The sequence below is a fragment of the Oncorhynchus masou genome, chromosome 12 (genome assembly GCF_036934945.1).
Source record: "Oncorhynchus masou masou isolate Uvic2021 chromosome 12, UVic_Omas_1.1, whole genome shotgun sequence".
Classification (NCBI taxonomy): domain Eukaryota; kingdom Metazoa; phylum Chordata; class Actinopteri; order Salmoniformes; family Salmonidae; genus Oncorhynchus; species Oncorhynchus masou.
Window position 1 is genome coordinate 27,262,388 of NC_088223.1, and position 19,281 is coordinate 27,281,668.

Sequence of the window (19,281 nt, forward strand, 5' to 3'; positions counted from 1 at the left end):
TGGATGTCTCTAGCCAAGAGGGTCTGGTACTAACACTATGGATGTCTCCAGGCAAGAGGGTCTGGTACTAACACTAATGATGTCTCTAGCCAAGAGGGTCTGGTACTAACACTATGGATGTCTCTAGCCAAGAGGGTCTGGTACTGACGCTATGGAAGTCTCCAGCCAAGAGTGTCTGGTACTAACGCTATGGATGTCTCTAGCCAAGAGGGTCTGGTACTAACGCTATGGATGTCTCTAGCCAAGAGGGTCTGGTACTAACACTATGGATGTCTCTAACCAAGAGGGTCTGGTACTAACACTATGGATGTCTCTAACCAAGAGAGTCTGGTACTAACACTATGGATGTCTCTAACCAAGATGGTCTGGTACTAACATTATGAATGTCTCTAAGAAAGAGTTTCTGGTACTAACATTATGGATGTCTCTAACCAAGAGGGTCTGGTACTAACATTATGGATGTCTCTAACCAAGAGGGTCTGGTACTAACATTATGGATGTCTCTAACCAAGAGGGTCTGGTACTAACACTATGGATGTCTCTAACCAAGAGGGTCTGGTACTAACACTATGGATGTCTCTAACCAAGAGGGTCTGGTACTAACACTATGGATGTCTCTAACCAAGAGGGTCTGGTACTAACACTATGGATGTCTCTAACCAAGAGGGTCTGGTACTAACATTATGGATGTCTCTAACCAAGAGAGTCTGGTACTAACATTATGGATGTCTTTAACCAAGAGGGTCTGGTACTAACACTATGGATGTCTCTAACCAAGAGGGTCTGGTACTAACACTATGGATGTCTCTAACCAAGAGGGTCTGGTACTAACACTATGGATGTCTCTAACCAAGAGGGTCTGGTACTAACATTATGAATGTCTCTAACCAAGAGGGTCTGGTACTAACACTATGGATGTCTCTAGCCAAGAGGGTCTGGTACTAACGCTATGGATGTCTCTAGCCAAGAGGGTCTGGTACTAACACTATGGATGTCTTTAACCAAGAGGGTCTGGTACTAACACTATGGATGTCTCTAACCAAGAGGGTCTGGTACTAACGCTATGGATGTCTCTAGCCAAGAGGGTCTGGTACTAACACTATGGATGTCTCTAGCCAAGAGGGTCTGGTACTAACACTATTTATGTCTCTAGCCAAGAGGGTCTGGTACTAACACTATGGATGTCTCTAACCAAGAGGGTCTGGTACTAACACTATGGATGTCTCTAACCAAGAGGGTCTGGTACTAACACTATGGATGTCTCTAACCAAGAGGGTCTGGTACTAACACTATGGATGTCTCTAACCAAGAGGGTCTGGTACTAACACTATGGATGTCTCTAACCAAGAGGGTCTGGTACTAACACTATGGAAGTCTCTGACCAAGAGGGTCTGGTACTAACATTATGGATGTCTCTAAGAAAGAGGGTCTGGTACTAACACTATGGATGTCTCTAACCAAGAGGGTATGGTACTAACATTATGGATGTCTCTAGCCAGGAGGGTCTGGTACTAACACTATGGATGTCTCTAGCCAAGAGGGTCTGGTACTAACGCTATGGATGTCTCTAGCCAAGAGGGTCTGGTACTAACGCTATGGATGTCTCTAGCCAAGAGGGTCTGGTACTAACACTATGGATGTCTTTAACCAAGAGGGTCTGGTACTAACACTATGGATGTCTCTAACCAAGAGGGTCTGGTACTAACGCTATGGATGTCTCTAGCCAAGAGGGTCTGGTACTAACACTATGGATGTCTCTAGCCAAGAGGGTCTGGTACTAACACTATTTATGTCTCTAGCCAAGAGGGTCTGGTACTAACACTATTGATGTCTCTAACCAAGAAGGTCTGGTACTAACACTATGGATGTCTCTAGCCAAGAGGGTCTGGTACTAACACTATGGATGTCTCTAGCCAAGAGGGTCTGGTACTAACACTATGGATGTCTCCAGGCAAGAGGGTCTGGTACTAACACTAATGATGTCTCTAGCCAAGAGGGTCTGGTACTAACACTATGGATGTCTCTAGCCAAGAGGGTCTGGTACTGACGCTATGGATGTCTCCAGCCAAGAGTGTCTGGTACTAACGCTATGGATGTCTCTAGCCAAGAGGGTCTGGTACTAACGCTATGGATGTCTCTAGCCAAGAGGGTCTGGTACTAACACTATGGATGTCTCTAACCAAGAGGGTCTGGTACTAACACTATGGATGTCTCTAACCAAGAGGGTCTGGTACTAACACTATGGATGTCTCTAACCAAGATGGTCTGGTACTAACATTATGAATGTCTCTAAGAAAGAGTTTCTGGTACTAACATTATGGATGTCTCTAACCAAGAGGGTCTGGTACTAACATTATGGATGTCTCTAACCAAGAGGGTCTGGTACTAACATTATGGATGTCTCTAACCAAGAGGGTCTGGTACTAACACTATGGATGTCTCTAACCAAGAGGGTCTGGTACTAACACTATGGATGTCTCTAACCAAGAGGGTCTGGTACTAACACTATGGATGTCTCTAACCAAGAGGGTCTGGTACTAACACTATGGATGTCTCTAACCAAGAGGGTCTGGTACTAACATTATGGATGTCTCTAACCAAGAGAGTCTGGTACTAACATTATGGATGTCTTTAACCAAGAGGGTCTGGTACTAACACTATGGATGTCTCTAACCAAGAGGGTATGGTACTAACATTATGGATGTCTCTAGCCAAGAGGGTCTGGTACTAACACTATGGATGTCTCTAGCCAAGAGGGTCTGGTACTAACGCTATGGATGTCTCTAGCCAAGAGGGTCTGGTACTAACGCTATGGATGTCTCTAGCCAAGAGGGTCTGGTACTAACACTATGGATGTCTTTAACCAAGAGGGTCTGGTACTAACACTATGGATGTCTCTAACCAAGAGGGTCTGGTACTAACGCTATGGATGTCTCTAGCCAAGAGGGTCTGGTACTAACACTATGGATGTCTCTAGCCAAGAGGGTCTGGTACTAACACTATTTATGTCTCTAGCCAAGAGGGTCTGGTACTAACACTATTGATGTCTCTAACCAAGAAGGTCTGGTACTAACACTATGGATGTCTCTAGCCAAGAGGGTCTGGTACTAACACTATGGATGTCTCTAGCCAAGAGGGTCTGGTACTAACACTATGGATGTCTCCAGGCAAGAGGGTCTGGTACTAACACTAATGATGTCTCTAGCCAAGAGGGTCTGGTACTAACACTATGGATGTCTCTAGCCAAGAGGGTCTGGTACTGACGCTATGGAAGTCTCCAGCCAAGAGTGTCTGGTACTAACGCTATGGATGTCTCTAGCCAAGAGGGTCTGGTACTAACGCTATGGATGTCTCTAGCCAAGAGGGTCTGGTACTAACACTATGGATGTCTCTAACCAAGAGGGTCTGGTACTAACACTATGGATGTCTCTAACCAAGAGAGTCTGGTACTAACACTATGGATGTCTCTAACCAAGATGGTCTGGTACTAACATTATGAATGTCTCTAAGAAAGAGTTTCTGGTACTAACATTATGGATGTCTCTAACCAAGAGGGTCTGGTACTAACATTATGGATGTCTCTAACCAAGAGGGTCTGGTACTAACATTATGGATGTCTCTAACCAAGAGGGTCTGGTACTAACACTATGGATGTCTCTAACCAAGAGGGTCTGGTACTAACACTATGGATGTCTCTAACCAAGAGGGTCTGGTACTAACACTATGGATGTCTCTAACCAAGAGGGTCTGGTACTAACACTATGGATGTCTCTAACCAAGAGGGTCTGGTACTAACATTATGGATGTCTCTAACCAAGAGAGTCTGGTACTAACATTATGGATGTCTTTAACCAAGAGGGTCTGGTACTAACACTATGGATGTCTCTAACCAAGAGGGTCTGGTACTAACACTATGGATGTCTCTAACCAAGAGGGTCTGGTACTAACACTATGGATGTCTCTAACCAAGAGGGTCTGGTACTAACATTATGAATGTCTCTAACCAAGAGGGTCTGGTACTAACACTATGGATGTCTCTAGCCATGAGGGTCTGGTACTAACGCTATGGATGTCTCTAGCCAAGAGGGTCTGGTACTAACACTATGGATGTCTTTAACCAAGAGGGTCTGGTACTAACACTATGGATGTCTCTAACCAAGAGGGTCTGGTAGTAACGCTATGGATGTCTCTAGCCAAGAGGGTCTGGTACTAACACTATGGATGTCTCTAGCCAAGAGGGTCTGGTACTAACACTATTTATGTCTCTAGCCAAGAGGGTCTGGTACTAACACTATTGATGTCTCTAACCAAGAAGGTCTGGTACTAACACTATGGATGTCTCTAGCCAAGAGGGTCTGGTACTAACACTATGGATGTCTCTAGCCAAGAGGGTCTGGTACTAACACTATGGATGTCTCCAGGCAAGAGGGTCTGGTACTAACACTAATGATGTCTCTAGCCAAGAGGGTCTGGTACTAACACTATGGATGTCTCTAGCCAAGAGGGTCTGGTACTGACGCTATGGATGTCTCCAGCCAAGAGTGTCTGGTACTAACGCTATGGATGTCTCTAGCCAAGAGGGTCTGGTACTAACGCTATGGATGTCTCTAGCCAAGAGGGTCTGGTACTAACACTATGGATGTCTCTAACCAAGAGGGTCTGGTACTAACACTATGGATGTCTCTAACCAAGAGAGTCTGGTACTAACACTATGGATGTCTCTAACCAAGATGGTCTGGTACTAACATTATGAATGTCTCTAAGAAAGAGTTTCTGGTACTAACATTATGGATGTCTCTAACCAAGAGGGTCTGGTACTAACATTATGGATGTCTCTAACCAAGAGGGTCTGGTACTAACATTATGGATGTCTCTAACCAAGAGGGTCTGGTACTAACACTATGGATGTCTCTAACCAAGAGGGTCTGGTACTAACACTATGGATGTCTCTAACCAAGAGGGTCTGGTACTAACACTATGGATGTCTCTAACCAAGAGGGTCTGGTACTAACACTATGGATGTCTCTAACCAAGAGGGTCTGGTACTAACATTATGGATGTCTCTAACCAAGAGAGTCTGGTACTAACATTATGGATGTCTTTAACCAAGAGGGTCTGGTACTAACACTATGGATGTCTCTAACCAAGAGGGTCTGGTACTAACACTATGGATGTCTCTAACCAAGAGGGTCTGGTACTAACACTATGGATGTCTCTAACCAAGAGGGTCTGGTACTAACATTATGAATGTCTCTAACCAAGAGGGTCTGGTACTAACACTATGGATGTCTCTAACCAAGAGGGTCTGGTACTAACACTATGGATGTCTCTAACCAAGAGGGTCTGGTACTAACATTATGGATGTCTCTAAGAAAGAGGGTCTGGTACTAACACTATGGATGTCTCTAACCAAGGGGGTCTAGTACTAACACTATGGATGTCTCTAACCAAGAGGGTCTGGAACTAACACTATGGATGTCTCTAACCAAGAGGGTCTTGAACTAACACTATGGATGTCTCTAACCAAGAGGGTCTGGTACTAACACTATGGATGTCTCTAACCAAGAGGGTCTGGTACTAACATTATGGATGTCTCTAACCAAGAGGGTCTGGTACTAACACTATGGATGTCTCTAACCAAGAGGGTCTGGTACTAACATTATGGATGTCTCTAACCAAGAGGGTCTGGTACTAACACTATGGATGTCTCTAACCAAGAGGGTCTGGTACTAACATTATGGATGTCTCTAACCAAGAGGGTCTGGTACTAACATTATGGATGTCTCTAACCAAGAGGGTCTGGTACTAACACTATGGATGTCTCTAACCAAGAGGGTCTGGTACTAACATTATGGATGTCTCTAACCAAGAGGGTCTGGTACTAACATTATGGATGGTCTACTCTGGATCCCCTGGTAGTAGAACATACATTATGAATCTGCAAAAAGACATATGATCGTTGGAGTTGGTCTATATAGTATTTATAATACTCAGAAGGTTAATGTAATAGAGATTTTTGAGAATAATATAGAATACAATAGAATAGAAAAAATAGAATAGAATACATATCACACTCATACACACAAGAGCACTGTTCAGTTGTGGAACCTATTGAGGCTTTCTAAAGACTAGTGCACAATGTCTATCTTCTCATGACACTCTCCAGATATTGATCATCAGTTGACATGAAGCACCTGCCACAAAAACGAGTCCTAACCTCCTCTGATTGTCATTGATTTCCATTCAAAATCTATCCGACCCTCCTTGACGTGCATAGAGAGGAGAGGTTATTGAGTTGTGTTAGCGAGGATTTATCTCATAATTGAGTTCTGGCTACTGCATTAGAGGGGGATTTGCAGTACAGTACATAGGATCGATTCCCTTTGAGGGCTCTGCCAGTCAGAAGTACACTATCACAGAAATGAAACAGACAGTGCCTTCTGTCAACAGAGGGCTGAGAGATACAGGCTCTTGGTGCGCGTCAGTGGGACATGTAGACAATAATCTGTCAATAGTGAGTTCGCCAGACCTCACTACACTGACATTGATGCAAACTGTGCCTGGAGCATTAACTACAACTAAATACAAGTGTGTCTTCGTGCATGCTAATCTCCTGATGTTGTGCCCTTCTAAACTGCACAGTGGCTGACCCTGGCTTCCAACCTCTCAGGGTTAATCTGTGAATTTCTTGAGGGGTTGGGTTACGAATTTCTGTGATCTGAAAATTACAATATACAGTACAGTAGTATTGGTCTATTCTATTCTCCTTCTGTGTGTGTGTGTGTGCTACAGTACTAACCGTGGTGTATTTCCCCAGCTGGCAGAGCGATGGGAAGGTTTCCTGATGAGCCTTGCGTATCTTCTCTATGATGGCCTCTTGTTCTGCACTCAGCTCATAGTTCTCTGTCAGCTCTGGTTTGGGACTCTCCTTCTTCTTCTTATTGCGGTCGTTCCGGACAGCTGAGAGAGGGGAAAAGGAAGGAATGAGAAAAGGTAAATGAAAAAATGTCAACAATAAACAGTTAATTGTAGCCTAAAATATATCCTGCACATTTTGGACATATCCACCATTCAGCACAGTGTTAGCTTTAGGCTGTATTCGCGAGCCACTGATATTCAGAACAGCTGAGATGTTAGATGTGAGTTGTCTGGAATGGCATACAGTTGAAGTCGGGAGTTTACACACACCTTAGCCAAAAACATTTAAACTCAGTTTTCCCCCATTCCTGACATTTAATCCTCGTAAAAATTACCCGCTTTAGGTCAATTCGGATCATCACTTTATTTTAAGAATGTGAAATGTCAGAATAATAGCAGAGAAAATGATTCATTTAAGCTTTTATTTCTTTCATCACATTCCCAGTGGGTCGGACGTTTATATACACACAATTAGCATTAGGTAGCATTGCCTTTAAATAGTTTAACATGGGTCAAATGTTTCGGGTAGCCTTCTACAAGCTTCCCACAATAAGTTGGGTGAATTTTGACAGAGCTTGAGTAATTGAGTCAGGTGTGTAGGCCACCTTACTCGCACACTCTTTATCAGTTCTGCCCACAAAGGTTCTATAGGTTTGAGGTCAGGGCTTTGTGAATGGACACTCCAATACCTTGACTTTGTTGTCCTTAAGACATTTTGCCACAACTTTGGAAGTATGCTTGTTGTCATTTGCGACGAACATTTAACTTCCTGACTGATGTCTTGAGAAGTTGCTTCAATATAGCCACATAATTTTCTCCCCTCATGATGCCATCTATTTTGTGAAGTGCACCAGTCCCTCCTGCAGCAAAGCACCCCCACACCATGATGCTGCCACCCCCGTGATTCACGGTTGGGATGGTGTTCTTCTGCTTGCAAGCCTCCCCATTTTCCCTCCAAACATAACGATGGTCATTATGGCCAAACAGTTCTATTTTTGTTTCATCAGACCAGAGGACATTTCTCCAAAAAGTATGATCTTTGACCCCATGTGCAGTTGCAAACCGTAGTCTGGCTTTTTGTGGTGGTTTTGGAGCAGTGGCTTCTTCCTTGCTGAGCGGCCTTTCAGTTATGTCAACGTAGGACTTGTTTTACTGTGGATATAGATACTTTTGTACCTGTTTCCTCAAGCATCTTCACAAGGTCCTTCGCTGTTGTTCTGAGATTGTTTTGCACTTTTCGCACCAAAGTACGTTCATCTCTAGGAGACAGAATGCGTCTCCTTCCTGAGTGGTATGACGGATGCGTGGTCCCGTGGTGTTTAGACTTGCGTACTATTGTTTGTTCAGATGAAAGTGGTACCTTCAGGCGTTTGGAAATTGCTCCCAAGGATGAACCAGACTTGCGGAGGTCTACAATTTTATTTCTGAGGTCTTGGCTGATTTGTTTTGATTTTCCCATGATGTCAATCAAAGAAGCACTGAGTTTAAAGGTAGGCCTTGAAATACATCCACAGATACACCTCCAATTGACTCAAATTATGTCAATTAGCCTATCAGAAGCTTCTAGAGCCATGACATAATTTTCTGGAGTTTTCCAAGCTGTTTAAAGGCACAGTCAACTTAGTGTATGTAAACTTCTGACCCACTGGAATTGTGATGTGAATTATAAGTGAAATAATCTGTCTGTAAACAATTGTTGGAAAAATGACTTGTGTCATGCGCAAAGTAGATGTCCTAACAGAACTTGCCAACACTATAGTTTGTTATCAAGAAATGTGTGGAGTGGTTGAAAAAGGAGTTTTAATGACTCCAACCTAAGTGTATGTAAACTTCCGACTTCAACGGTATACAGAACCACTTATGACAAGGAGACTGAGTCCATGCAGTAACTATCTTTTACCATGACGACTGTGTAGTTAAGCTCACAGTATGGTTAAACGCTCTGTCACTCAGTATTTCTCTGTCAGCTTAGTGTCATCACTGGACAATATTAAAGAAGGAGAAACCATCAGCGTATAAGGAAGGCAGCTATGGTTTCAGAACGGCAGTGTGTAATTTGGCCAAGAGATATCTCAACACGATGCCCGAGGCACATCATCTGACCACCATTGCCTCGTCTCAGAGTAACTTGACAACCCTGGGGGCAGTTCCATGTGATGCCGTGTTTATGTGTGGCGGCCGTGGGGATTACTCAAACGTGTGTTTGTGCGTGTATGTGCGTGCATCCTGAAAAAATGAGTTTGAGGTGTTCTTTTTCTTTCGTTATCTTCTCTCATTCAATGAAAGAGCACGACAGAAACAGCAACATCAAGGCCACCTCTCTAACCACTGAACCATGTACACGGCGAGATAGAGAGACAGGAACACAGAGAGAGAGACAGAGAAAGAAAGAGAGAGACCACAGGAGGTTGGTGGCACTTTAATTGGGGAGAACAGGCTCGTGGTAACAGAATCAGTGGAATGGTATCAAATACATCAAACACAATGTTGTTATAGGTGTTTGATGCCATTCCATTTGCTCTGTTCTGGCCATTATTATGAGCTGTTCTCCCCCCTGCAGGCTCCACTGAGAGAGACAGAAAGACAGAATGGGGGTAAGTCAGCTGGGGGTAACTAAAGTTTAGTCAAATAACTAAAACATATTACTTGTATCGTTGTATCGTCTCACAGGAATGAATGAATAGAGCTCTGGGGTGGGCAAACGCCGTGTGGGGAGAAGGAGATGCTGCGTTGGACGACTTCGAGGAGTGAACCAGCCGCTTCCGGGCAGTCTTCGACCACCCGCCCGAGGGTAGGAGGGCGGGTGAACGTCTCTTCCACCTGAGGCAGGGGACGAGGAGCGCCCAGAAGTTTGCCCTGGAATTTCGGACCCTGGCCGCAGGAGCGGGATGGAACGACAGGGCCCTTATCGACCACTACCGCCGCAGCCTGTGCGAGGATGTCCGTCGGGACTTGCCCTGCAGGGATACCACCCTCACCTTCGAACAGCTTGTGGACCTGTCCATCCAGTCACCCGTGGACGTCCAGAGAGGGCTCTGTCGTTTCCCCCTCCCAGCACCACCGCTCCGGTGCCTATGGAGCTGGGAGGGGCTGCGCTCAGGGAGGCCGGAGGGGCTTTCACGTGTACCATCTGTGGCCGCAGAAGTCACACTGCTGGTTGGTGCTGGGTTGGTTCCTCTAGGGGTCGAGGCAGCAGGCAGGACACTCTGGCGTCGCCCCAGGTGAGCCTGCACCACTCTCATCCAGAGCCCTCTATTGTACACCTGTTTGTGCATGTTCACTTTCCTGAGTTTTCCCCGCATTCCCAGTATAAGGCGCTCGTCGATTCAGGCGCAGCTGGGAATTTTATCGACAGAGCATCGGCCCATAGGTTAGGGATCCCTATTGTTCCAGTGGTTAGGCCTTTCCCAGTTCACGCTCTGGACAGTCGACCATTAGGGTCCGGGTTGATTAGGGTGGCTACCATTCCCCTGGGCATGGTGACGCAGGGGGGTCACGAGGAGAGAATCAGTCTCTTCCTCATTGACTCTCCTGCGTTTCCCGTGGTACTAGGCGTGCCCTGGTTAGCTCGTCATGACTCCACCATTTCATGGCAACGGAGGGCTCTCACGGGGTGGTCGTGAGAGTGCTCGGGGAGGTGTTTAGGGGTTTCCGTTGGTGCTACTACGGTGGAAAGTCCAGACCAGGTCTCCACCATATGCATTCTCCCCAAATATGCAGATTTGGCTCTCTCAATTACCACCCCATCGACGGGGCGATTGTGTGATAGATCTCCTGGTAGACGCCACACTTCCCAGGAGTCACGTGTATCCTGTCACAGGCGGAGACGGCGGCTATGGAAACATATGTCTCCGAATCTCTGTGTCAGGGGTATGTTCGGTCCTCCACTTCACCCACCTCCTCGAGTTTCTTTTTTGTGAAGAAGAAGGAGGGAGGTCTGCGCCTGTGTATTGACTACCGAGGCCTAAATCAGATCACTGTGCGGTACAGTTACCCGCTACCTCTTATCGGCACTGCAATTGAGTCAATGCACGGGACGCGCTTCTTCACCAAACTAGATCTCAGGAGCGCTTACAACCTGGTGCGCATCCGGGAGGGAGACGAGTGGAAGATGGTGTTCAATACGACCTCAGGGCATTATGAGTACCTCGTCATGCCATATGGGTTTATGAATGTTTGCAGTGGTCGGCTGAGGCGGACAGGGCTTTGGTCACCTGAGGGCCCTGTACCCTTCGCTCCCGTGCTGGCCCATCCAGATCCCTCTTTGGCGTTCATAGTGGAGGTGGACGCGTCCGAGGCTGGGAAAGGAGCCGTGCAGTACCACTACTGGCCGTATACAGTACCACTGCTGGCCGTATGCAGTACCACTGCTGGCCGTATGCAGTACCGCTGCTGGCCGTATGCAGTACCACTGCTGGCTGTATGCAGTACCACTGCTGGCCGTAGGCAGTACCACTGCTGGTTGGATACAGTACCACCGCTGGGCAAATTCAATACCACTGCTGGCTGGATACAGTACCATGGCTGGCCAGATACAATACCATTGCTGGCTGGATACAGTACCACTGCTGACCGTTACAGTACCACTGCAGGCTGGATACAGTACCACTGCTGGACATTACAGTACCACTGCTCGCTGGATTCAGTACCAATGCTGGGCAGATACAGTACCAATACTGGCCAGCTACAGTACCACTGCTGGACAGATACAGTACCACTGCTGGACAGATACAATACCACTGCTGGCCAGATACAGTACCACTACTGGGCAGATACAGTACCACTACTGGGCAGATACAATACCACTGCTGGCTGGATACAGTACCACTGCTGGGCAGATACAGCACCACTGCTGGCTGGATACAGTACCAATGCTGGACAGATACAATACCACTGCTGGTCGGATACAATACCACTGCCGGTTGGATACAGTACCACTGCTGGCTGGATACAGTAACACTGCTGGACAGATACAGTACCACTGCTGGACAGATACAATACTACTGCTGGCCAGATACAGTACCACTACTGGGCAGATACAGTACCACTGCTGGGCAGATACAGTACCACTGCTGGCCGGATACAGTAACACTGCTGTCCGTATGCAGTACCACTGCTGGCCGTATACAGTACCACTGCTGGCCATATACAGTACCACTGCTGGGCAGATACAGTACCACTGCTGGGCAGATACAATACCAATGCTGGCTGGATACAGTACCACTGCTGGCTGGATACAGTACCACTGCTGGACAGATACAGCACCACTGCTGGCCGTTAAAGTACCACTGCTGACTGGATACAGTACCAATGCTGGGCAGACACAGTACCACTTCTGGGCAGATACAGTACCACTACTGGGCAGATACAATACCACTACTGGCTGGATTGCTGCGCAGATACAGTACCACTACTGGATGTATACAGTACCCCTGCTGGCCATATGCAGTACCACTGCTGGCCGTATTCAGTACCACTGCTGGCCGTATGCAGCACCACTACTGGCCGTATGCAGTACCACTGCTGGCCGTAGGCAGTACCACTACTGGCTGGATACAGTACCACCACTGGGCGTATTCAGTACCACTACTGGCCGTATACAGTACCACTGCTGGCCGAATGCAGTACCACTACTGGCCGTATACAGCACCACTGCTGGCCGTATTCAGTACCGCTGCTGGCCTTATGCAGTACCACTACTGGCCGTATACAGCACCACTGCTGGCCGTATTCAGTACCGCTGCTGGCCTTATGCAGTACCACTGCTGGCCGTATACAGTACCACTGCTGGTCAGATACAATACCACTGCTGGTTGGATACAGTACCACTGCTGGACGGATACAGTACCACTGCTGGCCGTTATAGTACCACCGCTGGGCAGATACAATACCACTGCTGGACAGATACAGTACCACTGCTGGACAGAAACAATACCACTGCTGGCCAGATACAGTACCACTGCTGGACAGATACAGTACCACTGCTGGCTGGATACAGTAACACTGCTGGACAGAGACAGTACAACTGCTGCCCGGATACCGTACCACTACTAGCCGTATACAATACCACTGCTGGCCATAAGCAGCACCACTGCTGCCCGTAAGCAGTACCACTGCTGGCCAAATTCAGTACCACTGCTGGTCGTGTACAGTACCACTGCTGGGCAGATACAGTACCACTACTGGCCGTATACAGTACCCCTGCTGGCCGTATACAGTACCACTGCTGGCCGTTACAGTACCACTGCTGGCTGGATACAGTACCACTGCTGGGCAGATACAATACCAATGCTGGCTGGATACAGTACCACTGCTGGACAGATACAATATCACTGCTGGCTGGATACAGTACCACTGCTGGACAGATACAGCACCACTGCTGGCCGTTAAAGTACCACTGCTGACTGGATACAGTACCAATGCTGGGCAGATACAGTACCACTTCTGGGCAGATACAGTACCACTACTGGGCAGATAAAATACCACTACTGGCTGGATTGCTGCGCAGATACAGTACCACTACTGGATGTATACAGTACCCCTGCTGGCCATATGCAGTACCACTGCTGGCCGTATTCAGTACCACTGCTGGCCAAAGTCAGTACCATTGCTGGTTGTGGACAGTACCACTGCTGGGCAGATACAGTACCACTACTGGCCGTATACAGTACCCCTGCTGGCCGTATGCAGTACCACTGCTGGCCGTATGCAGTACCACTACTGGGCAGATACAATACCACTGCTGGCTGGATACAGTACCACTGCTGGCCGTTACAGTACCACTGCTGGCTGGATACAGTACCACTGCTGGGCAGTTACAATACCAATGCTGGCTGGATACAGTACTACTGCTGGACAGATACAATATCACTGCTGGCTGGATACAGTACCACTGCTGGACAGATACAGCACCACTGCTGGCCGTTACAGTACCACTGCTGACTGGATACAGTACCAATGCTGGGCAGATACAGTACCACTTCTGGGCAGATACAGTACCACTACTGGGCAGATACAATACCACTACTGGCTGGATTGCTGCGCAGATACAGTACCACTACTGGATGTATACAGTACCCCTGCCGGCCATATGCAGTACCACTGCTGGCCGTATGCAGTACCACTGCTGGCCGTATGCAGTACCACTACTGGCCGTATACAGCACCACTGCTGGCCGTATTCAGTACCGCTGCTGGCCTTATGCAGTACCACTGCTGGCCGTATACAGTACCACTGCTGGCCGTATGCAGTACCACTGCTGGCCATATGTAGTACCACTACTGGCCGTATACAGACCCACTGCTGGCCGTATTCAGTATCGCTGCTGGCCTTATGCAGTACCACTGCTGTCCGTATACAGTACCACTGCTGGCCGTATGCAGTACCACTGCTGGCCGTATGAGGTACCACTGCTGGCCGTAGGCAGTACCACTGCTGGCTGGATACAGTACCACCGCTGGGCAGATTCAATACCACTGCTGGCTGGATACAGTACCACTGCTGGCCAGATACAATACCACTGCTGGCTGGATACAGTACCACTGCTGACCGTTACAGTACCACTGCTGGATGGATACAGTACCACTGCTGGGCAGATACAGTACCACTGCTGGCTGGATTCAGTACCACTGCTGGACAGATACAATACCACTGCTGGCCAGATACAGTACCACTGCTGGACAGATACAGTAACACTGCTGGCCGTATGCAGTACCACTGCTGGCCGTATACAGTACCACTGCTGGCCATATACAGTACCACTGCTGGGCAGATACAGTACCACTGCTGGACAGATACAATACCACTGCTGGCCGGATACAGTAACACTGCTGGCCGTATGCAGTACCACTGCTAGCTGGATACAGCACCACTGCTGGACATTACAGTACCACTGCTGGCTGGATTCGGTACCAATGCTGGGCAGATACAGTACCACTGCTGGACAGATACAATACCAATGCTGGCCAGATACAGTACCACTGCTGGACAGATACAGTACCACTGCTGGCTGGGTACAGTAACACTGCTGGACAGATACAGTAACACTGCTGGACAGATACAATACCACTGCTGGCCAGATACAGTACCACTGCTGGCTGGATACAGTACCACTGCTGGTCGGATACAATACCACTGCTGGTTGGATACAGTACCAGTGCTGGACGGATACATTACTCCTGTTGGCTGGATACAGTACCACTGCTGGACGGATACAGTACCACTGCTGGCCGTTATAGTACCACTGCTGGGCAGATACAATACCACTGCTGGCTGGATACAGTACCACTGCTGGTTGGATACAGTACCACTGCTGGACGGATACATTACTACTGCTGGCTGGATACAGTACCACTGCTGGACGGATACAGTACCACTGCTGGCTGTTATAGTACCACTGCTGGGCAGATACAATACCACTGCTGGCTGGATACAGTACCACTGCTGGCTGGATACAGTACCACTGCTGGCCGTTAAAGTACCACTGCTGGCTGGATACAGTACCACTGCTGGCTGGATACAGTACCACTGCTGGACAGATACAATACCACTGCTGGCCGTTATAGTACCACTGCTGGCTGGATACAGAACCACTGCTGGACAGATACAATACCACTGCTGGCCAGATACGGTACCACTGCTGGCTGGATACAGTAACACTGCTGGACAGATACAGTACCACTGCTGGAAAGATACAATACCAATGTACCACTGCTGGACAGATACAGTACCACTGCTGGATGGATACAGTAACACTGCTAGACAGATACAGTACCACTGCTGGACAGATACAATACCACTGCTGGCCAGATACAGTACCACTACTGGGCAGATACAGTACCACTGCTGGACAGATACAGTAACACTACTGGGCAGATACAGTACCACTACTGGGCAGATACAATACCACTGCTGGCTGGATACAGTACCACTGCTGGGCAGATACAGTACCACTGCTGGCCGGATACAGTAACACTGCTGGCCGTATGCAGTATCACTGCTGGCCGTATACAGTACCACTGCTGGCCGTTACAGTACCACTGCTGGGCAGATACAGTACCACTGCTGGTCCGATACAGTACCTCTGCTGGCCGGATACAGTACCACATCTGGGCAGATACAATACCACTGCTGGCTGGATACAGTACCACTGATGGCCAGATACAATACCACTGCTGGCTGGATAAAGTACCACTGCTGACCGTTACAGTACCCCTGCTAGCTGGATACAGTACCACTGCTGGACATTACAGTACCACTGCTGGACAGATACAATACCAATGCTGGCAAGATACAGTACCACTGCTGGTTGGATACAGTACCACTGCTGGACAGATACAGTACCACTGCTGGCTGGATACAGTAACACTGCTGGACAGATACAGTACCACTGCTGGACAGATACAATACCCCTGCTGGCCAGATACAGTACCATTACTGGGCAGATACAATACCACTGCTGGCTGGATACAGTACCACTGCTGGGCATATACAGCACCACTGCTGGCTGGATACAGTACCACTGCTGGTCGGATACAATACCACTGCTGGTTGGATACAGTACCACTGCTGGCTGTTATCGTACCACTGCTGGGCAGATACAATACCACTGCTGGCTGGATACAGTAACACTGCTGGACAGATACAGTACCACTGCTGGACAGATACAATACCACTGCTGGTCAGATACAGTACCACTACTGGGCAGATACAGTACCACTACTGGGCAGATACAATACCACTGCTGGCTGGATACAGTACCACTGCTGGGCAGATACAGCACCACTGCTGGCTGGATACAGTACCACTGCTGGACAGATACAATACCACTGCTGGTTGGATACAATACCACTGCTGGTTGGATACAGTACCACTGCTGGACAGATACAGTACCACTGCTGGCTGGATACAGTAACACTGCTGGACAGATACAGTACCACTGCTGGCCAGATACAGTACCACTACTGGGCAGATACAATACCACTGCTGGCTGGATACAGTACCACTGCTGGCCGTTACAGTACCACTGCTGACTGGATACAGTACCAATGCTGGGCAGATACAGTACCACTTCTGGGCAGATACAGTACCACTACTGGGCAGATACAATACCACTACTGGCTGGATTGCTGCGCAGATACAGTACCACTACTGGATGTATACAGTACCCCTGCCGGCCATATGCAGTACCACTGCTGGCCGTATGCAGTACCACTGCTGGCCGTATGCAGTACCACTACTGGCCGTATACAGCACCACTGCTGGCCGTATTCAGTACCGCTGCTGGCCTTATGCAGTACCACTGCTGGCCGTATACAGTACCACTGCTGGCCGTATGCAGTACCACTGCTGGCCATATGTAGTACCACTACTGGCCGTATACAGACCCACTGCTGGCCGTATTCAGTATCGCTGCTGGCCTTATGCAGTACCACTGCTGTCCGTATACAGTACCACTGCTGGCCGTATGCAGTACCACTGCTGGCCGTATGAGGTACCACTGCTGGCCGTAGGCAGTACCACTGCTGGCTGGATACAGTACCACCGCTGGGCAGATTCAATACCACTGCTGGCTGGATACAGTACCACTGCTGGCCAGATACAATACCACTGCTGGCTGGATACAGTACCACTGCTGACCGTTACAGTACCACTGCTGGATGGATACAGTACCACTGCTGGGCAGATACAGTACCACTGCTGGCTGGATTCAGTACCACTGCTGGACAGATACAATACCACTGCTGGCCAGATACAGTACCACTGCTGGACAGATACAGTAACACTGCTGGCCGTATGCAGTACCACTGCTGGCCGTATACAGTACCACTGCTGGCCATATACAGTACCACTGCTGGGCAGATACAGTACCACTGCTGGACAGATACAATACCACTGCTGGCCGGATACAGTAACACTGCTGGCCGTATGCAGTACCACTGCTAGCTGGATACAGCACCACTGCTGGACATTACAGTACCACTGCTGGCTGGATTCGGTACCAATGCTGGGCAGATACAGTACCACTGCTGGACAGATACAATACCAATGCTGGCCAGATACAGTACCACTGCTGGACAGATACAGTACCACTGCTGGCTGGGTACAGTAACACTGCTGGACAGATACAGTAACACTGCTGGACAGATACAATACCACTGCTGGCCAGATACAGTACCACTGCTGGCTGGATACAGTACCACTGCTGGTCGGATACAATACCACTGCTGGTTGGATACAGTACCAGTGCTGGACGGATACATTACTCCTGTTGGCTGGATACAGTACCACTGCTGGACGGATACAGTACCACTGCTGGCCGTTATAGTACCACTGCTGGGCAGATACAATACCACTGCTGGCTGGATACAGTACCACTGCTGGTTGGATACAGTACCACTGCTGGACGGATACATTACTACTGCTGGCTGGATACAGTACCACTGCTGGACGGATACAGTACCACTGCTGGCTGTTATAGTACCACTGCTGGGCAGATACAATACCACTGCTGGCTGGATACAGTACCACTGCTGGCTGGATACAGTACCACTGCTGGCCGTTAAAGTACCACTGCTGGCTGGATACAGTACCACTGCTGGCTGGATACAGTACCACTGCTGGACAGATACAATACCACTGCTGGCCGTTATAGTACCACTGCTGGCTGGATACAGAACCACTGCTGGACAGATACAATACCACTGCTGGCCAGATACGGTACCACTGCTGGCTGGATACAGTAACACTGCTGGACAGATACAGTACCACTGCTGGAAAGATACAATACCAATGTACCACTGCTGGACAGATACAGTACCACTGCTGGATGGATACAGTAACACTGCTAGACAGATACAGTACCACTGCTGGACAGATACAATACCACTGCTGGCCAGATACAGTACCACTACTGGGCAGATACAGTACCACTGCTGGACAGATACAGTAACACTACTGGGCAGATACAGTACCACTACTGGGCAGATACAATACCACTGCTGGCTGGATACAGTACCACTGCTGGGCAGATACAGTACCACTGCTGGCCGGATACAGTAACACTGCTGGCCATATGCAGTATCACTGCTGGCCGTATACAGTACCACTGCTGGCCGTTACAGTACCACTGCTGGGCAGATACAGTACCACTGCTGGTCCGATACAGTACCTCTGCTGGCCGGATACAGTACCACATCTGGGCAGATACAATACCACTGCTGGCTGGATACAGTACCACTGATGGCCAGATACAATACCACTGCTGGCTGGATAAAGTACCACTGCTGACCGTTACAGTACCCCTGCTAGCTGGATACAGTACCACTGCTGGACATTACAGTACCACTGCTGGACAGATACAAT

At 48.4% G+C, this 19,281-nt stretch overlaps 1 protein-coding gene across 1 annotated transcript in view; it reads right to left on the bottom strand.

Moving 5' to 3' along the window:
- LOC135549787 (retinoic acid receptor alpha-A-like) overlaps positions 1 to 19,281 on the bottom strand; it is a 133,700-nt gene that overhangs the window by 43,313 nt on the left and 71,106 nt on the right. Inside the window, exon 4 of the mRNA XM_064980083.1 lies at positions 6,800 to 6,960. Coding sequence (XP_064836155.1) covers positions 6,800 to 6,960 — 161 coding nt within the window. The remainder of the gene's footprint in view (positions 1 to 6,799; positions 6,961 to 19,281) is intronic.